The sequence below is a fragment of the Leptidea sinapis genome, chromosome 43, assembly GCF_905404315.1.
Source record: "Leptidea sinapis chromosome 43, ilLepSina1.1, whole genome shotgun sequence".
Classification (NCBI taxonomy): domain Eukaryota; kingdom Metazoa; phylum Arthropoda; class Insecta; order Lepidoptera; family Pieridae; genus Leptidea; species Leptidea sinapis.
The window spans coordinates 3,818,069-3,841,645 of NC_066307.1; the positions used below are offsets into that span (position 1 = coordinate 3,818,069).

Sequence of the window (23,577 nt, forward strand, 5' to 3'; positions counted from 1 at the left end):
GGTAAAAGACACACAATGAAGCGACGTCTCTACGCAATGCCAAGTGATCTGGACGTTCACAGATCACTGGGTCTCCGGCAATTGAGCTGCTCTGCGTTGTATGTACGCAGTCAAATGGAACCTAATTGAATACATAGGCTGCACTAAAAGTATCGGGAATGGAATATTTCCACTGTTCCTGTCATATTAAAATCTTTTTAATTGAATACTCCATGGTTTTAAAATCGAATACCATTTATTTATTTAAAAAAAGATTCTCGGTCTTTTCACAAGGTCTTTTCAAACTTGTTTAGTCGTTGAGAAAATGGAACTGACTAGAGAAAATTCTAGAAAGATGATTTATTATGACTTTCGAAGTGGTTTAACACAAAAACAGTGTGTTGACCGGATGATTTCTGCATTTGGTGACGAAGCCCCATCCAAAACCACAATTTATCGCTGGTTTGCTGAATTTCAACGTGGACATGTCAAGCTCAGTGATGATCCCCGTCAAGGTCGTCCAAAAACTGCAGTCTCCAAAGAAAACGTTGATGGCGGTGCGTAAGCTGATTGAGGAAGATCGACATGTGACATACCGCGAAATTCAGGCTCAACTTTAGACATTGGCATGAGTCAAATACAAATAATCTTGCATGAACAATTAGGTGTAAAAAAGTTGTTTTCCCGATGGATTCCGCATTTGCTCTGTGAAGAACAAAAAGCGGCTCGCGTTACTTGGTGTGTCAAAACTCTCGAAAGATTCCACGCAGGATCTTCAAATGCTATATACAGCATCGTATCAGGTGACGAATCCTGGATATACGCGTACGCACCCGAAACAAAAAACTAGTCACGAGTTTGGGTGTTCGAAAATGAGTTAAAGCCAACAAAAATTGTTCGTTCATGGAATGTTGCAAAAAAAATAGCGGCCACGTTTGTCTCCGAAACCGGCCATGTTGCGACTATTCCTCTTGAGTGACAAAGAACGGTTAATGCAGAATGGTATGCTTGCATTTGTTTGCCACAGGTCGTTTCTGAACTTCGTGAAGAGAACTGCAACCGCCGCATCATCCTCCATCACGACAATGCGAGTTCTCACACCGCGCACAGAACAAAAGAGTTTTTAGAGCAAGAAAACATAGAATTATTAGACCATCCGCCGTACAGCCCCGACCTTAGCCCTAATGATTTCTATACTTTCCCTAAAATAAAGAATAAATTGCGTGGTCAGAGATTTTCATCACCTGAAGAAGCTGTGGACGCCTACAAAACGGCCATTTTGGAGACCCCAACTTCCGAATGGAATGGTTGCTTCAATGATGGGTTCCATCGTATGGAAAAATGTGTCAAATTTCGCGGAGAATACTTCGAAAAGCAATAAATACATTTTTAAATAGCAATGTTGTGTCCTTGATTCCCGATACTTTTAGTGCAGCCCTCGTATCATTACTTGTATATTGTTCTCTCAGGGTAGTGTTAGGCCACGTTTCCAGTTGCGAAAGCATGTCTGCATCGACTCGCGACAGATCTTGCTGTTTATTTGTCTAGTTTCGTATATCTCACAGCAAGTATCGCCCGCACGGCTTGTATTTTTGTTTAAATTTAAAATAATGAGTCACCGACAAAGTCGTAAATGATTTTGTCGTGAGTGATGAACATAAGCTGTTAGGTCTCATTTGCCCAGTAATTTCACTAGCTACAGCGCCCTTCAGACCGAAACACAGTAATGCTTACACATTACTGTTCCACGGCAGAGATAGGCGTCGTTGTGGTACCCATAATCTTGCCGGCGTCTTGTGCAAAGGTGCCTCCCACTGAAAAAAACTTGCTTTAAACCAGTCAATAATAATTTAAAATTTAAATTAGTCGAATATAAATAGAACGGGTACCAATGATAAGAATTAAAGATCACTTTAATATAATAATTATTTAATTTACATTCAAAACAGTAGCAAATAATATAATGCTTCATACATAGGCATTTCAATTCATACTCGAAGGTACATAATAATAATCTTGAGCATTCATACTAACAGTAGTAAACCCGACACATCAACCCCATGTTACATGATGTATAGAAAATATATCTAGACCGAAAGTAATATAAGAAATTATTTAATATTTACATTTCTCAGAATTAATTGTCCGAAACATGTACACAATAATCAAGATTACAATATAATTATTATTTATATTAACATTATCTATTTACATCACTATTTACACAAAGTTACCAAATAAGTTTATATTTAGCTTAATACTAATCCTTTTATTGTATTCTCTGCTTCTTAACATTGTAAGCACTATAACATATCTATGCGAAATTTAATGCTGTGAGCAGTGATGTTTACAAAACAATTTATATTGAAAATATTTTATAAAATCAGCTAGCAAAAAATTACATATTATTTACAATACAATAATTTGTTTATTCGAAACATAACAATGCATACAGTTATATTTATTTACATAATATTAATTTATATACCTTTTGCTATGCCTCGTCTGATGGAAGAGAAGAGTTTAAAAAAAACTGATATACGATGAAAATAAAGGGTACATTTAAATTGAGTTTAAAATAAGCTTATCTTATCTGAATTCTGCACATATCAGGATTTGATTTTTTGAAAGCACGATGCTATGTTATTATTTACAAACAATTCCCTTTACGTTTGATTTTTTATTGAATTTAATTTTTTTGAAATTAAGAGGAAATTGTGACGCCCAATTTGTTGGAGAGAGTTCAAATTATTATATTTGGAACTGTTTTTTCTAATACAGACTTATTTAGCATCGATTTTAGTTCATCTTTCCCATTTTAGACAACTTAAATCATTATTACTAATTATATTCATTTATTTGCTATTAAATAGGGTGGTACAAATTTGGTCTTACAATAGCTTAAAGTTAGCCATTACCAATAGCATGCAAACTTGGTGTTGGGCAAATTTTTTTTTACAGTATAAATTAGTTTATTTTATTTAACACAAAATTATAATTTTATACAATACAAAAAAAATATTAAAGTCAAGATAGGAATAATCCACTTATAATGCAATGTCAAAATCCTTTACTCTGTGTGGTCAAAAAACTCTTCTATTGGATAAAATGTGTTTTGAAGAAGCTAACTGTGTAAGGATACTGTAAATCTAATCTAATAAGTCTTTATCAAGTGGTGAGACACAAGTGACGTCATGGCATCAGGATGCTTCGCTTTCTTCTTGTTGATGGGACAGCTGCTCCTCTTGGTGCCACTCTCGGACTTGTTGTGGGTTGGTCTGTACGGGCTGCTCACTGACATCCTGCTCTTATGACTATTGTTAACTGTACCCTCACGTTCATTTATGTGCAATAGTTTATGAGAAGCTGGAATCTCCAACTTGCTGTGATGAAGACACGTTGATCTAACCTGGAATTTAGGTCTTAAGTAAAACTTACTGAAAATTTAATTATTTTCAATACTTTCGTGAGACATTATTAAGTATAGAAAGTATCAAGATTTATTGATTATTTATATAAAATAGCATAATCCACCACTAACTTGCCTTATCTTGATTAAAAACTTAATTTTGTTACTTGAAACAATATGTTGTTTTTAAATCACTTTTAAAAAAAACAAATTTTTCAATCCTTCACTTTTGGGATTTAAAACAAACTTAAACCAAAATTTTACCTAAAATTTAACCTTTTAAACCAATATTTATGAACGATGCAGGATTCTTACCCGCAACCTCTCGGGTTCTTGAGATTTGAACAAGACACCAAGTTTTACGAACCATGTCACTCGAACGATTGTAATGGTTAACAGATTATGATTAGATAGAAATAGGAGAATGGCGAGAATGGACGCACTTAATGTAAAAATTAAGGAAGCATCGTACAAGTACAAGTTTATATTAATTATAAACTTAAGTTTATACGATGTTTATACAAAAAATAATGAGGCGCCAAGATATGGGAGTCAAATGAAAAACATTATTCTAATTATTAAAAAATAAGTCATCTTGGACTAATGGAACGTTTTGCGCAATTGATTATTGACATCTACATTTTTTTAACATGACATTCATTTTTATATGGGTATTTAGTAAATTCAACGAATACGTAATAATTGTAATTATTAATTTAATGGTTATTATTGGTATGTAATAATAGATATTTTAATAATTATAACATTGTGAGGTTAGTGGTTTAATGTGCTAATATTATATATTGAAAAGACAATAATCATTAAACATTATAAAAAACATAATTATTGTTAATTTTTTTATGAGTGATTCGTATGTATAGTGAGGTAACTTCATGTTTATATAAACATATACTTAGTATACTTAGTCCGGTCATAAATACTGATACAATTAAAAATAAACAATATATTACATTTGAATTTGGAATCTGTCCTTTTTATATGATTTTTCATTTGAGTTTTCTCATTTTGGCTCCAATACATTGTAAAATATTTTGCGATATTAAAATGGAGTGGGGTGATAAAGAAAACCTAATCGCTGTGATTGCATTACACAAACTAGGTTTGGCTCCATCCAAATGCAATTTTTAAAACTCTCCATACGCTTGGTAAGTAAAATGTTTGTGTACCGGGCTATTATTAGGTACAATGAGACCTCCTCTTGACACACACATGAAGACATGGGTACCTTCAAAAAATCTCCACGATGATCGGTCTTGCGCTGCACTCATCCTACGTACTCCGGCGGTCCTGATCAGATTGTCAGTGCATCACGTGGTGGGCCTACCAACGTCTTCCGTTACGTGGTCTCCGTCCATCGAACTATGTGCTCTGCCCACTGCCACTTATGTTTCACAATAATTTGGGCTATGTCGGTGACTTTAGTTCCCTTACAGTTTCTCATTTCTGATTCCATCTTGTAGGGAATCTCATAGCATAGCCCTCTTCATTGCCCTCTGAGTGACTATGAGCTCTCTTATCAGGCCCATAGTTAGCGACCCCATCTGCGTCATCACTGGTTAAAAACCATCGTCTTCAGACACTGTTGCCCTGTGCTTCCCCGGGGCGTAAAAAGATTAGGGGAGTCCCATGCCCAAGGGTGCCGTGAGAGGCGACTAAGTGCTTTTTAGAAGTGGGAGAGTCACACTGTCGTCTTATGACGTCAGCACAATCGGGCCAGACTCGTCCGGGTTAATTACCACACTCGCACAGAATACCGGCGTTAAGTTGCGGCTTACTGCTGCTATGTTTCGCTTAGGTAAGCGTCGAGGACCGAAAAACCTTTTCCATAAAAAAACTGTGGTATTTGGGAAGAGAAGATTTTACGCAGCTTTTCGAACCCTGCCCATCCTAATTGTATTCTGACATCTTTCGCGAAATCGGACCTGCATAGCTGGATTGTTTGTCCAAGGTAGACGTACTCGTCGACAATTTCGAGAGTACACTTCCCAATTGTTACGGTGCGACATGGATATTTTACATAATCTTCGTCTCGCCCATGTTCATTTTAAGACCTGCTCCTTAGGAAGTTATATTGTGTGCATATCGAGCATATGGCTAAGTCTTCCATGGTCTCAGCAATGATTACGATATCATCTGCGAACTGAAGGTGAGTGATGTATTCGCCGTTGATATTGATGCCCAGTCCGTTCCAGTCCAGAAGCTTAAAAACATATTCTAACGCAGCGGTGAACAGCTTGGGCGATATAACATCGCCTTGTCTGACTCCGCGCTGCAGTCGTCGCGCAATGTGTATACGACTTTTTTCGAGAGGAGGAATATATATTGACGTATTAAGGTCGTGTTTATTCTGTGTCCCGTCACCTGCGCCGGCCGCGTGTACTTGGCCGCCCGGCCCGCCAGCTCGGTGCGCACGCGCAGTGCCGCCGCCGCCGCCGCTCGCTCCGCCGCCCCGCGACCACCGCCGCCTGCGCACTGCCACCTGTCAATACCACATCAATCATTGACCGCGTGCAATGTAGAGCAGCCCGAATTGTCCGGGATCCAGTGCTCTGTGATCGGCTGGATCACTTGGCGTTGCGTAGAGATGTCGCTTTATTGTGTGTCTTCTACCGCATATATCACGGGGAGTGTTCCGAAGAGCTGTTTAACCTGATTCCTGCTGCCGAATTCCACCTTCGCACGACACGCCACAAGTTAGGATATCACCCCCACCATCTGGATGTGTGGCGGTCCTCCACAGTGCGGTTTTCAAGGAGCTTTCTTCCACGTACTGCAAAGCTGTGGAATGAGCTTCCTTGGGCGGTGTTTCCGGGACGATACGACATAGGTACCTTCAAAAAAGCGTGTACTCCTTCCTTAAAGGCCGGAAACGGTGATTCCTCTGGTGTTGCAAGAGATTGTGGGCGGCGGTGATCACTTAACACCAGGTGACCCCTACGCTCGTTTGTCCTCCTATTCCAGAAAACAAAATAGCAGATAAAGTGCCTCTTTAACCGTTTAGTACAGAATGTTGTCATTAATTAACATCACAGAGTCACAACTTAAGATTAGTCCTACCTACTACAGTCTACTGATCGAAATAAAGATATTATAACAAGGAAGATGTATTGCATCGTCATTAACGGTCGATCTTATCTTGATACCTGGTAAGCAGCATCAGTAATCTTGTCCTCTGTCCTTGCCTCCGAAGCAGCATGGTGGCAGCGCGCAGTGGAGGCAGAGCAACCCTCTCGCGAGTGCCGTCGAATGAGTATCGTATAGCCTTCATGTAATACGTGTACGATAGAGGCCAAAGACCTGAAACAGGAGTTGTGAACACCGACCGTAAGCTTTTGGGTATTAAAAGGTAAAGCTTAAGTAAATAAGTCATGGGAATAAAATCTCTTCGATATAGGTATCACCGACATTGCAGCAGACAGTACACAGGACTCAGGAGTCTTCAGAAGATCAAAAGTTTGATTAATTAGCTTGACGGTTTGGGGTGGTATAATGAGGCGTGCACCCGACCACGCTAAAGAAGTGCACAGCGGCCCGATTCACGTAATTTTACATGAGCGATATCGCAGCGACACGTTCACCTACGATTCGTATTCACGTGATTTAAATCGCACGTTCGAGAAACGACCCTATCCAAAAATCGCTAAAGCGTATTCACGTCATCTAGACGGATTTCAATCGTTGTGTCAGTGGTAATCTGCTATCTTTTTACAATCGGTTACCAACGATTTAATGTCAAATCGAACGTCTAAGAAGTCGCTGAACTGAAGTTAGTAATTTGCAGTTGTTGGCTGTTGAAATTTTTTTCATAAAGATGAATATCAGCTTGTCTTGGCTACTTTTGGATCTTTCTGAAAGGGAAGACCTGCGAAGAGAACGTCTACGCCGAAATAATATAAGGATCAACAAATATTTTCGTTCGGACGATAGACGGAGTTCGTGAAAACATTTCGCTTTACTAAGGATTTAGTCCTTGGTCTTATTGAAGACCTCGTTCCTCTAATTCCATGAGAGCGTAATACTATACTTAGTTTCCTATTTAGGTTGGTAGGTACCAAGAAAGATCTTAGTAGGTACCTACCTACTTATCTGACAAGATATTTACTATATTTAAGACTTTAATTAAATAAATGATAAAATCATGTGCTTTTTTACCTTATAGGTATTAATAGCACTAGCATTTTATGCTACAGGATCTTACCAAACCATTGTTGGTCAGAGTAATTTCAACTCAGTAGGTACCTCAACCTACAGTGTCTAGAGCAGTGCGACAGATGACTTAAGCAATGATGTTGAGTTATTCAAAAAACATATTTTTTTTCCTCTGACTCAGGATGGAAGAGATAGAATAAAGAGAAGGTATTTATTTACCTTTACCTATGTTATTGGACTAATTATATACCTTCTTTATAATTTATTAAATATTGTAGGTACTTATTACAGCTTTTATGAAAAAACTAAAATAGCTAAGTAAGTGATTCAAGCTGACGCACGGTTACAATCTTCTTCGAGCTCATTTTGTTTAATTGAACAAAACGAGACGAGAAAGAGCTACCTACACTTGGGCGAAAATCCAGTTTGACTTTGATGTACCGCGTTTTTTTTTATTACAACCATTTGGGTACGACATTTCATTTTCAGCCTATTAATTTCTGTATTTATACAGAAATAATTATTTTTAAATAATTATACCTAACCTTTTTACTACTCAACGGCTTCAAATATTGTTAGGTTGAGTACTAGTAACTGAGCAAAAGACTCTGATATCATAATAAACATATTTAAAAGAATAAGGTAGAAAATAAAGGAATAGTAGAATTAGACTGGCAATGTCCTATCGCATGTTGTTCGATAAGTCGCTGAGTTTCAGTCCTATTGATTTTGGACCAAGTTTCAATAGGACGACTTCTGAACTACAACGATTTTTGGATCGTTAGAATATACGTGAATCGGCCTACAGGTGTCGTTCATCTGTTATGTTGACGGAGTTATACTACCTAAAGATGGATAGTTTAGTAGTGAAGAAACCTATATAATCGAGCAGTTCAGGCCATTTTTGACCCTCTTTTTCATCGTTGTGGATAAAATTAGAAGTCTGAATTTTCAGTAAGCAGATAGGTAAACATTAATTAAACACGGTGTGTATTTAATTTCATTCAATTTAAAACTAGTAGTATAAGAATTATAACTAGTTAATTTTGTCACTCACTCGCTGACTAACTGACCGATCATCAAATGTCTAATGCATTTCTAGCAACATAGAAGCCTCAAATTTAGAATAAAATTAGTGTTTCATGTATAAGGAAAACCTAAAATATTTTGCAATTTCGGTCCAGTTTTCTAGCAACACCAACTGCATAAATAACTTTGTAATGCCATATATTATATTGTGATATGAGATTACAACGTTGCAGCTGGTGTTTGTGTTGCAAGTTTACTTGGCACTTTCGAGAATCACATCTAACTAATGCCGACTTTGGAAGTATTAAGGCAAAGAATTCTCAATTTGTGAATGCAATAGACTGAGAAGCATTAACCGTCCAGATTTATGAAAAATTGTAAAAAAGAAAAAGCTATAGAGAAAAACAGTAGCTGTGGCTCAATAAGTAGTACCGGAAAAGAAAAAGAGGAAGACTACCTACAAAAAGAAAAGGTGAATAACACAGACAGTTGGTTTTAAGAAAATCTTGTTGTTGGTATTCAAGATGTGAAACCGGAAAAGAATAAAGTTGGATTATCTACAAAAAGAAATGAGATGCCAACAAAAATATAACTTGCAAAAAAAACCAAGTCTCGCAACTCAGTTCTTCGACCGTAAAAAGTGTTAAGATCTATGTAATACCAAATCTGCCTATTTGTTTAGCCTCAACTTAAGGGTCCTTGTGTCTTAAGTTATTTCATAATTAGGTAACCTAGGAACATCTTATGGTGACCATTTTATGTTTTAAATAAATAGATTGACTGGGCAAAAAAAAAACAAACACTTTGTTTTCATGCGATGGCCAAGATAATCTATTTATTTAAAACGAAAAATATTTTCAATATTTATATGGTCACTATAAGATATTGGTTGGTTAGCCAATTATGTAATGGTGGAATAGTGGTAATATTTCAAATTTGAAAATATAACTTTGTTAAGAAGGGTAAAGGAGCATTATAAATTCCAGATACCTATAGCATGGTTCTTACAAACTCCTCTGGCTCCTTTCATTCGCATCAACTTTTTTATCATTTGTGACTACGTACTTTTTGTCTCGGTATTCTGAACCTGAGGCCCCTTTTTCAGTACTTCCCCGGTTTTATCATAAAACGTTAGCTAAACTCAATCTTTTCACACTTATCGTTATCTCTTGTTTACTCTCTCTATATCTGTTCTGTCAATCTACTTTTATCATCTAAATATCTTTTATCACGTAATATTAAAAGTTAAAAACATTAACTTTCAGATAAGCTAAGCTTATAAAAAATTAAAACTTATTGTATTATTATGTAGATAATAAGGACGAAGCTCTTAAAAAACACTTATTAATCATAGATATTATATTTTTATGATCATTTGTGTCAAAAGGACTTTATGATCTAACTCGGATAATAATATTATTATATTCATCTGCGTTGTACATAGGGGCGCGAACTGCCACCTACCGGCAATAGTTGCCAACTATTGATATTTATGATTTAGTTTATCATCAATATGAATATAATTGTTATAGATATACCTGAAATATATAGGATTTAATTACAAATAGCTATTTGTAAACATAAAACCGTTATTTATTGAGGTTTGATATTTAATAGACACTGTTTGAATGTTTTGAAGATGTTTGATGTTTCATTTATTTTTAAAATACTTAATTTTACTTTATTATAACAGTTTAAATTAATTTCTATTGGAATTAATATTATTATTTTGTATCAAATCTTATTATTTTATGCAATAAGTCCTTCTTAATTGCATTTCGAATCTTGTTTGCAGCGCCATCTTCTTACTTACTAATGTTTATTCAAATTTAATTAACAAACAATATTATATAAATCATTTGAAGTTATATAAATTCACTAAACATTTATTATAAATATTAAGCTGTATTTAGGGATTATTTTACAGTACCTAATTTTATTTGTTTGTTTTAAAAGAAGTTGTATCTACTTTTATCTGTTGTAAGTTAGCTATAAAAGCGGTTGTTTTATGAAAATACTGTTCAATTCTATACTAGCAATTGTGAGTGTATAAGCTGAGAAATTCTTAGTGTGTTACTTCAACGTGATGGACCTGATCGAGAAAACTCTGGCGTAACGCCGACATACATTTTCTTAGTTACCTTTTTCTCTTAACCAATTCCCATACAAGTGATAATGCTCCCAGTTCCTGGACTCCAGCTCCAACAGTTTATCTAATATCTTCTGCTTCCCTCGATCTTCAGTCACCAGGAACAGTTCGAGGTAGGCTTGCACGAAGCGCGGCTCTATAGCGATGCAGCGCTCTAACATTTTTAACGCGTCTGCAATTCTATTCTTTTTTCTGAAACATTTAAATTCATATAATTCTAAAGATATAAAAGTATAATATGTTTTAAAATTATCTGGTGGTCTTATTTGGTGGGAAAGTATATTATGTTTCTGGGACCGTCACTCTTAGTTTATATCTGTCTATATATTACGCAGTTTTTGTCATTAATATTTGCTTACCAGCTTGACACTTATCTTACCTTCCTAATTATGATTCTCTCTGCCTATCTGTTCCTTTATAATATAATCACAATGTAATGGATAATTATGTATAGATACCTACTGACCGCGACTTCGTTCGTATCAAATACATATCATGCTCCATCCAAAACCTCAAAATTTTAGAAATCATGGACCTTTTTATCTTTCCTACTATCTAACAACGTGTCACATGTGTGTTAAATTTCATAATAAGTTGTGTAGTGAAAGAAACAAACTATTAAAACATTAATTATATTATAATAGTAAAGTTTTACCCCCTAATTCATAACAGTCTGCTAAATTAAAGCATTGCTAATTCTTACTCTGCCTTCTTCTATTGACCTAAATCAGAATGAGAAACAACACTCCTTAGCGACTGTTTTAAGTTAGCGGACCATTATGAATAAGGGGGTTAATATTTTGATTTATTTTCTGCATTATAATGTTCTAATTTTGTCATAATGTATGCTTATAACAACCAGCCTAGGCTCAATAACAAAAAAGGTATCATTTGCACAATCATGTAGTCCTATATACGTATAATTCAAATAATTTTTATTCATAATCGGATTTAAAATCACCTATTGAACTTGTAGTATACTCGTAGTGGACAAACAGAGAGAGTCTACGATATACATGGTATAGTACCTGTACAGCTTGGCTAGATTATAATGAGCGTTGACATGATCCCTGTTGTACTTGAGCGCCTGGAGGAAGTGGTGTTCAGCTCGCCCGGACGCCATCACCAAGGTGCCCAGGTTGTTGTGAGCACTCGCGTAACTTGGCCATAACCTGGAGTTGATGAATATTACTTAACATTGAACTTTGATAAGTTGCAGTTAAAATGGCATCACCTGTCACCAATTTCTAACCCCATTGTTGCTGAGATTACAAAAATGAGTGAAATACACGACAATCACTTATAATGAACATACAATATGTATTTTTAGGTAACTTATTTGGGATACGTACCTCAACGCTTCCTTATAATGTTTTATTGCATTTTCCTGCTGTTCTATGTCCTTGAGGAAATTCGCGAAATTATAATGAAGTTTAGCGTTATGTGGCAGAACTGCAAGGTCAGCTCTGAAAAAATAAATACTTTATTTCATAAACTGTTCGTATGTAACTATCATATTCTTTTTATGTGAATAAGGGGCGAGACGAGCAGGGCGTTCAGCTGATGGTAATTGATACGCCCTGCCCGGTACAATGTAGTGCCGCTCAGGATTCTTGAAAAACCCCAAAAATTCTGAATGACACTACAGCTGCGCTCGTCATCTTGAGACATAAGATGTGAAGTCTCATTTGCCAAGTAATTTCACTAGCTACGGCGCTCTTCAGACCGAAACACAGTACACGGCAGAAATAGGCGCCGTTGTGGTACCCTTAATCTAGCCGGCATCCTGTGCAAAGGAGCCTCCCACTGGTGATATATTTTTGTAACTTACTATCCTATTAAAGGAAACCGAAGGTCTACTGTAATATCGTAACAAATACACATACACCAGATACACACACTTTCACGCATCATTTCAGCCGGAAGACATCCACTGGACTAATTCCGCCCCCAAAGATCGCCACAACGATCGGTCTTGCGCTGTCCTCATCGAACCTACTCCTACCTTGACCAGATCGTGGTCGTGATCATCTTGTGTGTGTCCTACCAACACTACGTCTTCTGGTACGTGGTCGCCATGGTACTTTCACTCATACACATAATTCATACTTGTGTAGCTATTAGTTTTAGTTTATTTCTTAATATTTTTTAACAATTTTTTATTTTTTTCAATGATAACCCTCACTTCTGAGATTAATTATTACATAAATTAAATTGTTTAGTTAAGTTTTATTAATCAGCTTGTTGTCACTAGCCGCTTTATTTTCTGTTAATTCTATTATTTCCCCCACGAGACAGGCAACGCCTAGTGTATCAGCATAAAATGTTACTGTGTACGTGTAAAGTGCGAAATAAATGATTTTGTATTTTTTTATTTTAGTTTACCATTGCTTAAAATAACAATATAATATTTATATATATTAACCAGTGGGAGGCTCCTTTGCACAGGATGCCGGCTAGATTATGGGTACCACAACGGCGCCTATTTTTGCCGTGAAGCAGTAGTGTGTAAACATTAGTGTGTTTCGGTCTGAAGGGCGCCGTAGCTAGTGAATTACTGGGCAAATGAGACTTAACGTGACGAGCGCAGTTGTAGTGCTATTTAGAATTTTTGGGGTTTTTCAAGAATCCTGAGCGGCACAGCATTGTAATGGATAGGGCGTATCAAATACCATCAGCTGAACGTCCTCCTCGTCTCGTCCCTTATATTCATAAAAAAATCCAGTATTTGATGAACAAAGTGCAAAATTATCAAAAAGCGTGTTAATTACATGGCGTATAGATCATACGAAAATATATTCAAACATCAAGAAGATTTTAAATTTGATGCTTTCAAATGGTTTAAGTATTTTGGTAAAATGATATCTGAGGCTACGACATGTGTGCGATTTATAGAACTTGATACTCAGGATATATTCGTTAGGATTATTTGGTATTAATAATTGTTTAGGATTCATAATCCTTATCAGAAATAGAAACCCTCATGTAAACACTTATGAAGTTAATTGAAACTAACATCAAATAGGTATTTACGATCCCTTGAAACTGTCTATAAAAAATTTTGGTAATCCTAAATTCACTCAATTTGATTGAGATATGGCCATTAATTTTTTAATGTTCTTCAGTGAATCAGAACCTATAGAGCACTTGTTATTTTATTAATAGAAAATAAATTTAAATTGTTAAAGTCATTAAATTAAATCTATTGAAGATTGAAACCAAAAATGTAGTGCCTGAGTAATATTGAATGCAAAGTAAATATATCTGTGAGATATGTCGTCTTAATGTCATAAAAAAAAAATAGATCTTTCTATTTTAGCATGTGGCTCTCGCTGACACCAGCTACTTTCTTTTTATATATTGGTGACTGTATGTAATACATAACTTACCGCAATAAAGACTCCCTGGTCCTCCAATCCCGGTTCCTGACGTAGGTCTTGGCAGCTCCGCCGGCCACAAGTATGGTGATACCCACTAGCAGCCACCTCCTGGCCTTATCATGATTCCACATCATTTGCACTCCGTGTAGAGTTATCAACACGAACCCAATGCTGGAATTGCGAGAATAATGCAGATGTTACTGAATAATTTAATGAGCAGGAGTATGTAATAGTGTGTTCTTGAAGCAACCTGTAGTGTTTGTGTAGTCAACAATAATTTTGGACATTTAGAGTGCTTTACATCTGAAGATAAAAAATCAGCCCGAAAATTTGGGAAATGTATTAAATGTAGGAAAATAGTATAACGAGTATAATAATGGTACATTTCTATAAAAGGAAAACAATTCGCGCAAAAAAATTTAAAAGTAATAACAAGGTTACTCAATTTAACTTAGGTTTCTAAGAGATATAAAATAAAATTTTATACTGAGATTGCCACTTTAACTAATAATAGCCGTAAATCGCTCAAGTTAAATAAGCTCGTTACAAGTTATAACCTTACTAAGATAACATTATTGAAACGATTCTCTCAAGAAGTAAGAAGTTTATAATCTTACTAAAATTTTAAGATGAAGATTCAAAGCAAAATAATAATTATCACACCATCAAGTGATTGATATGATCATCCGTAGTCGGCTGCCATTACAAATATTAACATTATAAATAAAGTTGTCCGCATGGATAATGACCTGGGTATGTACAGAACCCGCTCGGCGATCACGAAGCCCACAGTGACCAGCATGTTAGAAGCCGGCAGGTATGGTATCACCAGCAACATTACTCCTGCCACGAGCGCCGGGTGACGTTGGTACTGAAATATCAGCTTAAGATTATATTTTACTAGTGGACCCAACAGACGTTGTCCTGTACATGTTTTAAATTTGAAAAATCGGTCCAGGCGTTAGGAGCAGTTCACTAACATACACATGAGCAGGAGAATTATATTATATGGGCGGAATTGAGAATCTAAACCAATCTCAAATTCACTGAAACAAACAAAAAGTCATCAAAATCAGTCCAGCCGTTTAGGAGGTAGTTTAATTGTGAATCTAAACCATTTTCGAATCCACCTGAAGACACACACCAACTCAAATTCACTGGAACACACAAAAATATCATCAAAATCAGTCCAGCCGTTTAGGAGGTAGTTCAATTGTGAATCTAAACCATTCTCGAATCCACCTGAATACACACAGAAAGTTTCATTAGAATCGGTCCAGCCGTCTAGGAGGAGTTCAGTGACATACACACGCACACAAGAATTATATATATAAAGATGATGCGAATAAAGTCTTCGATTAAATGTGTACCTACGATACTCAGCTTTGCTTATAAATATGGCATTAGTCAAACCCCCTTACACTGCTCGAGAATAAAATAAAATATAACAATGTCATAAAATCTATTATAATGACAACATGATGTTAAGTGATCACCGCCGCCCACTCTCTCCTATTCTACTGTAACACCAGAGGATCACTCGAGCGTTGGATGCGTTTTATTGCCGTTTTAGACAAATAAAGCTTATAATGTCCCACGAAAGTTTTAATAATTTTATTCATGTATTTAACTTATAGTTTGATTTTTTTAATTGTAAGTGGTAAGTTAAGAGTATAAATTTAAAATTTACCCAGTGTTTTTATATGTTTTATTGTCTTTTTTGTATATAATAAGTATATGGTTGGAATTTGTTTTGAAATAAATAAAAAATAATATGCTAGTTATACTATTATTACTTTCAGCCCATTTATACTTTTGTTATAGTCGACAAGAAAAGTATTTTCTTATTCTTTAGATAAAAAATAATGAATAAAATCTTATTTAGAAAAAAAGGAAGAATTTAAGCATTTCAAAAAAAACAAAGTGCCGCTACACAAAAAAAGATGAATAATTTTTATATATTTAAATATGATAGTTTTTATTATTTACAAGTGTACCTCCAGGTCCACGACACATTTATATAAGAGTGCTAGTAAAGAGAGTACAGCCGCACAAGTGAGCAGGTTCCGGGAATCCCATACGCTGGTAACAAGAGGAACAGATCCCATCTGCCAGTCGTGGCTGAGGGTCCAGGGACACAGCAGGAGCCACCAGTTGAATGCTGCTAAGTAGCAGAAGGTCATCAGTCTGAAAATTGTTACAAGAGAATAAGTAGAAAGTTGTCATAATTTAAATATTATTTGTTACTGTAGCTCCGAGTAAAAAAATGATTTAAATCTCCAAAATGGTCCATTATTAATTAATAACTCATGTTTAATTCTAATTGAAAATACGTATAAAAATATAGGCTTTCGCGAAGAAGTTCTCAAACATACTGACTTCAAATATAAGTTAACTAAAATATAAATAATAAATTTACACAAGTCAAAGTTACTGCCAAGTTAGACATAAAAATTACTTTATTCAATACTTATCAAATTATGTATTAGCCTCAAGTAGTAATTACCATCAACTGCAATAAGTAATATAATCAATTTATTTTACACTTTTTAGTTACTTAATATAGCAATTGATTTAGAATATTCAAGTCAGTACATGTATGCATGTGTGTGTCCATGTATAATATTAAACCACAAGTAGCGCGAACTTCTATGAAGTATTACGTCGGACACCACCTACACGAACATAATATTCCAAAACAAGAAAAATTCTTTTTCTTTTCATGAGTTGAAAAAACATTAAAATACACAAAATATTGATAATCTCCTCCTTTTTTCGATGTTGGTAAAACACATGAAAGTACATGTTAAAGCGAATGAATTAGAACATTTAGAAACGTACAAGTTTCTAATAGTGTGAAGAAATATTTGATACTATGCGCACCTTACAGAAAATGAAGGATGAAATGCTGGCGGATTATCTTGTGGTGAGAAGGCAGGTAAGGAACCCTGGAGCACAGAGAGTCTGGCCAGCGCCAGCAGAACGAACGCAATGACACCTCGCGTCACTCTGCTCCAGACGTTATCGGCTTTCCATCGCCATCGCACCGGGAACCTTAAGTAAATTATGAGCTTTTTTTTTATCGAATAGGAGGACAAACGAGCGTACGGGTCACCTGGTGTTAAGTGATCACCGCCGCCCACATTCTTTTGCAACACCAGAGGAATCACAAGAGCGTTGCCGGCCTTTAAGGAAGGTGTATGCGCTTTCTTTGAAGGTACCCATGTTGTATCGTCCCGGAAACTGCACAAGGAAGCTCATTCCACAGCTTTGTAGTACGAGGAAGAAAGCCCCTTAAAAACCGCACTGTGGAGGACCGCCACACATCCACAATGTGGGGATGATATCCTAACTTGTGGCGTATCGTGCGAAGGTGGAATTCGGCTGCAGGAATCAGGTTAAACAGCTCTTCGGAACACTCCCCGTGATAAATGCGGTAGAAGACACACAATGAAGCGACGTCTCTACGCAACGCCAAGTGATCCAGCAGTTCACAAAGCACTGAGTCCCCGACAATTCGAGCTTAATCATGTTGAAGCAAAAGTCTTTAAAGAAATTAGATTTAATATTAGAAGATCATATTGCACGTCCGTACGTGCACATACGTACCTGTTAAGGGAGCCCCAACAGCGGTACAGGTCGAAGGCGACGTTGAACAACAGTGCAGTGAGGCCGGTCTCCTTGGCGAGCATGCTCAATGCGGCCAGCACCACGCTGAGTGTCACCCGGTGACGACCGCAGCTCCTGGACAATGTTTGACATTATATTCACGATACTATGATTGCTTGTTGTTTAAACGCTTCAAACATATCTGTTGGCTAGGAATTAGATCGGCTCCTAGCCAGTACCGACTTACGTTGCAGCTACGGACCCTCCAATGTTACAGAACAATTCTATTCAATACTACATATTGTAACGCCTTTCTTCCAGAGGCAGCCTGGCCTCATTTACTAAAGCCCTGATGTATTTAATCAGTTTCTTATTTATAATATGAAGAAGCTCTCCTATTATCGTTACCATTTATTGAAGCAGCCGTTATTTTGCGGAAATCCATAATTATCCAAATGTTTTGTGTTTCTTTAGTGTCAATTCCGTCAATATTTGTCTTTAAACAATTCGACATGTGTTTCGCCTTTACATGAGGCATCCTCAGGAGATGTTGACTCGCCAAACTCTGGCATGAGACTGAGACTTGTTTCGTTACCATTGATGGTTTCAGAACATCCATAATTTACGTGTAGGTTAAAAGGCATTTGTTTTCTCAAAAGATTCCTTCAGAATTCTTTTTGATGTAATTTCTTTTCTAGATAACCATAAGAAATTGTATCTATTTTTAAATTTAAATTGTACAATAATAATTTATCGTGATCACGTTTGTATTGGGATTCTTTGCTTATTAAACTAGCCTAATTTAACTAAACTTTTAAACCAATATCATTGATAATGAAATGTAACAATAGCTAATAATAAAAAATTACACATATTATGAACTTAAAGCACCATTTAAAATAGATTTTTTAAGTTGTGAAATTTATTTTGAACAATTTGTTATGTTTTTTAAAATGATAAGCCTCACTTCTGGGATTAATACACAAAAAAAAAAATTGAAAACAAAATTTTATGAACGATACGGGACTCGAACCCACGACTTCGGTGAGGACAACCTGAGAGTTGAACAAAGCATACAAGATTTTATGACGATACGTCAACGTATCGTACGAACGGTTAGCTCAGTTGGGAGAGCACTCGCACGGAACGCGAGAGGTCGTGGTTCGAGTCCCGCAAAAAAATTTACGAAAATTGAATTTTCAAATTAAATTTATTTTAATTTGAAATAATTTTGGTTTCTCACCTTATCTATCTTACCATATTATTGTCGATGTGTTTAAGGCACTTTTTCTCCGTTTTGTTGCAAATTTTATAGGCTTTTATTCTTAGAAACTAAAATTATACATTAGTAACATTAGCAACTTAAAAAAGATAAAACAATGAAAATAGACATTTTTAGTTTAGTGTAAAAAAATTCAACTAAAATATATTACATGTTATTTAATTTTTAATAACTGGTATTGCCTCCTCGAGCTCTGATTACAGCTTCGAGCCGGTTTGGCATACTGAACACTAGGTTTCGGAGCCGATGTTGGGGAATATTCTCCCATTCTTCCACCAGGTCCTGCTTTAGTGCCCTGAGGGTAGTAGGTGGTTGTCTGCGATTTCTGAATAGCCTCCCAAGCTCATCCCAGGCGTGTTCAATCGGGTTGAGATCAGGACTTCTTGATGGCCAAGCCATCACGCTGATACCGACCTCCTGAATATACTCTTGTACGATATGAGCCGTGTGTGGCCGGGCATTATCATGCATCAGCATCGATCCATCACCCATATTTGCTAAATACGGCCCTGCATACTCATTGAGAATCTCTTGAGCATATCTTTGCCCAGTGAGGGTGCCATTTTCTATGGCTACTAGCTCTGTGCGACCTTCTGAAGATATGCCAGCCCTCACATGTACACTGCCTCCACCGTATTGGACTCTTTCTGAGATGCAGGCTTGAAGGTATCACTCACCAGGTCGCGTGTAAACACTTCGCCTTCCATCAGAAGTGTAAAGGGAGAATCGAGACTCATCTGCAAACAAAATTCTTGACCATTCTTCTTCATCCCACTGCATGTGTTCACGGGCGTATCGCAGTCTCGCTACTCGATGCTGTCTCTCGAGTTTTGGGCCACTCGCTGGTCTTCGGGGTTTCAAATTTGCTTCAGCAAGTCTTCTGTCACTAATGTAGTCCCTCCGGGTCTGAAGTAGCTGTTGCTGGACTTCAACTGCATTTTGGTGGCAATTTCTTAACACAGTGGAAATAATATAACGATCTTTCGGAAACGTCCACTCTTAAAAAGGAATGGTTTTGTTTTTGAAGTCTTTTTTCAGCCAATTCTTAAAAGAAGGTTACCGACTATAAAGTTTTTATGTACAAAATTAAATTCTCTTTGGAGTCCTTTTTATTTCGAAAGTATATCTTGTGAACTTAAAACGTTATCCCAATTTTAAAAGTGTGATACTTACTTTTGAAGGCAAGTGTATTACGTGAATAGGAAATGAAAAACAAAAACCTTGTACCGAATGCTGTTTGAAAACAATTCAATTCCAAATGATATTGTGTCGATATTCTCTTCAGGAAAGTTCTATTATGAATGCAGAAGAACACTCAGACTTTGACAAACTTGTTTTATGGTAAATTATTCATGAATGGGTAATCGACTGGAAGGTGAACTGGATATAATCAAATCTAAGAATACGATCGACTAGCGCCAAAGTTAGTAATCGATCTGCTGCAATCTATTGTTTAAAATATTGTATATGTAAACATAATACATAAGCTTGTTTTGAGTGCCTCCGGTGAATACCAAAAAGCTTCAAGCAAAAAGTAGGCCAATCTTTTTAAGCCTGATTGATGAGTGTCAACTTTGCGAAACAAATAATATCGTACACGATAACAATTTCAATAATTTTGTAACGGCATTTCCTTCCTTTATCACTGATATTGTCGCTATAAAAATCGAAGCCTGATACTTCAAAATATTTTACTTTCTTATTCCGAGTATACTTCAAATTCTATTTTTTTATTTATATATATTATTGGGTATGTTAGTATTATCTTAAATAATTTTAAAGAAAAATCGATCTATTAATTTTTGTCATTAAAAAATTCTGAGATACTGTAATATCGTAGCGATAAGATTTTGAAGAGAGAGTATAATAACAGTATATTATACTATATTATTTAATGATATTATTTAAATAATAAAGTCCCGATCAGAAATATTTAAACCATTTCATAATTATAAGAAAATGTTAAGGTTAAATAAAAGTTAAATGTTTTCAGATCATTGGTTTGCGATAATTTAAATAATTACTGTTTTTTTAAACCCATTCTTATATTTTTTTTCTGAATACTTAACTCATTTGTAACTAATATATTGTAGTATTTTATAATAGGCGTTTATAGTATTGTGTAACTTATATAGCTTGTAATTAGTCGTTAATTTGTATTACTTACCGTTGCTTACCTTTTAACTAAAAGTGTCATATAAATTGTTGGAAACTTCACTGGTGAAAGTGTAAGTTTTAAGATTTGTTAATATTTAAGTATGATAATACTGTTTGTTTCCTATTCTTGAATAAATAAATAAATAAAAACAAATAAATTATATTATAATACGGTGCGTTCTCAGCTGAAATTCTATTTGATATAAATTGTAGACAGGAAGATATAATATAAATAGTTGTATTTCATTACAACTGAATAAACTTTAAAGGTATATAGATATAGCTCTTTTGATAAATTAGAATAATTTTAAAATAGGTGGTTATTTCTTATTCTTAATAAATATTTATAGCGGTATTTATGTCGGTAAAAGAAAGAAGAAGAAGGTAGAAAAAAAAAGAAGTATACTAGTGAATTCAATTTCTTTTAAAGTAAAAAACCTGGTCCATCTTTGTATTCCTCACCCAGATGCCAAATACAAAAACAATGTTACGTAAATCGAACGCGTCCACACTCGCTAATATAATTTGGCAACAGTTTCGTCAGTCCCCGGGGTCCGTAACGTGTCAAAGTTTCCGAGGCCTTTATCATCGCCGGGAAACTCGTGGCGATTCCCAAACAAGTAACAACATCAGCTAACTACGGCCAACTCCGAGTATGAGCGGCCGCGGCGTAACAACCTCATTTACACTTTCTTAAACATGTCAGCGAAATTCCCGACACTTTTGACATACTTTCGTACTTTGATAGTTTGCACATTTTATGAATATCGATAAAGGCATGAGAAACTTCCTCCACTCATATTATTTAAAGGAGCTTACATAATTAGCTATAGTAATTTAAATACCCAACAATCTTGTCCTGGTACGTATATAATTTTATTATGATATTTTTACGGAATTAACGTATTTTATTTGTATTCACAATATTTTACAATAAGTTTAGTGTCAGCTTAACTGCATTTGGTTACGAATTTAGATTATAAAAGCAATCTTACCCATGGTACAGGAGAAGTGACGACAGAAAGAAAAAACACGCCAGGACATCAGCTCTACCGACGACTCCAGACACCTGTAAGAGAAAGTTTCACCTTACAACCAATTGATCGAGTTATTGTTACGGTTGCGTACCCAAAAGGTTACAACTGAATACAAGAAAATCTGTATAGAGAGTGTATTTAATCCTCGAAATTGTGTAATTCTTATTTATTTCGCATTAATTTTCCACGTGTAGAGCATTTCGTGAGCGAAAGTTAAGCCGGCTAGATTATGGGTTGGTACCCGTTATGGTCAACGGCGCCTACTTCTGCCCTGAAGCAGTAAGGTCTGAAGGGTGCCGTAGCTAGTGAAATTACTGGGAAAATGGGACTTGACAACTTAATAATATGTCTCAAGGTGGCAAGCGCAGTTGTAGTACCGCTCAGAATCTTTGGGATTTTCAATAATCCTTAGTGGCACTGCATTGAAATGGGCAGTGCGTATCAGTTACCATCAGCTGAACGTCCTGCTCGTCTCGTCCCATATTTTTATAAAAAAACGCATTCCTGGAAATTCGTACTTCTGGCTTGATAGATAGGGAAGTGCTATTGGAGATTATGGAGATACATTAGCTCTCATTACGGTCTCATGTACGCCAGTCAATATCGAATCCAATCTACAACGGATCCTATTAACAAACACAATAACAATGGTGGAAATTGCCATACGCCATATATAAAACTACGCCATGTTTAGATTTCTTTTATGCACACATACACGGAATGAAGTAGCGGGTACGGTAATTGTACGATAGGGGTTCTTTTAAGTCGCATATATTATATGCTATTTCGAACTAAAACAATGAGATATACATTCGAAATCCAAAAGAAAAATTCATAAGTGTATACACTTTTGCACAGTAAAAACTCTAACTACTACTCTACTCTACTTTTGTCGTAGTCTATCAAAAGTTAACAAACTCAATTAAAGCGCATTGTGAACTGTTTGAAAATACACAACGTAGAAAGATTTAAATGGTAAAGAATTCGAATATTATTATAATATGTGAACGCTCCAATTAGGAGGACTCGCCTGCCTGAGCCGAAAATCAATTAATTTCCTCGATTGTGAAAATTAATTGTGTCAATTGAACTGTCCACTCGCGAAGCCTTATTATCAGGTGTTGTGCGAACAGGATAAAAGGTATTGAAAACTGACAGATAATTTACTTATTTATGAAAAATGAAGGAGAACTGAATTACATTTTTAACTGACTCCAAAAATAAACCACACGGTACTCTGTCGTTTCATTTTGGACTGATCTGGTTAAAATATTACTTTACAAATAAAGAAAAAAACATTGTTGGATTTTGTATTATTAACATCGCTTTGTTAAAGCTTTTACTCCTAACGATTGGTCTGAAGCACACCCCATTTT

At 35.7% G+C, this 23,577-nt stretch overlaps 1 protein-coding gene across 2 annotated transcripts in view; it reads right to left on the reverse strand.

Annotated features, from left to right (window-relative positions):
• Positions 1-1,891: 1,891 nt before the first annotated feature.
• LOC126977083 (protein O-mannosyl-transferase TMTC1-like) overlaps positions 1,892-23,577 on the reverse strand; it is a 173,285-nt gene continuing 151,599 nt past the window's right edge. For both annotated transcript variants that reach the window (XM_050825774.1, XM_050825775.1), the window contains 12 exons: positions 22,160-22,233; positions 17,726-17,860; positions 17,000-17,170; positions 16,114-16,303; positions 14,866-14,987; positions 14,126-14,287; positions 12,089-12,202; positions 11,765-11,908; positions 10,729-10,928; positions 6,553-6,706; positions 5,771-5,888; positions 1,892-3,388 (listed from right to left, as the gene is read on the reverse strand). In XM_050825774.1, coding sequence (XP_050681731.1) covers positions 3,134-3,388; positions 5,771-5,888; positions 6,553-6,706; positions 10,729-10,928; positions 11,765-11,908; positions 12,089-12,202; positions 14,126-14,287; positions 14,866-14,987; positions 16,114-16,303; positions 17,000-17,170; positions 17,726-17,860; positions 22,160-22,233 — 1,839 coding nt within the window. In that variant the 3' untranslated portion in view covers positions 1,892-3,133. The remainder of the gene's footprint in view (positions 3,389-5,770; positions 5,889-6,552; positions 6,707-10,728; positions 10,929-11,764; positions 11,909-12,088; positions 12,203-14,125; positions 14,288-14,865; positions 14,988-16,113; positions 16,304-16,999; positions 17,171-17,725; positions 17,861-22,159; positions 22,234-23,577) is intronic.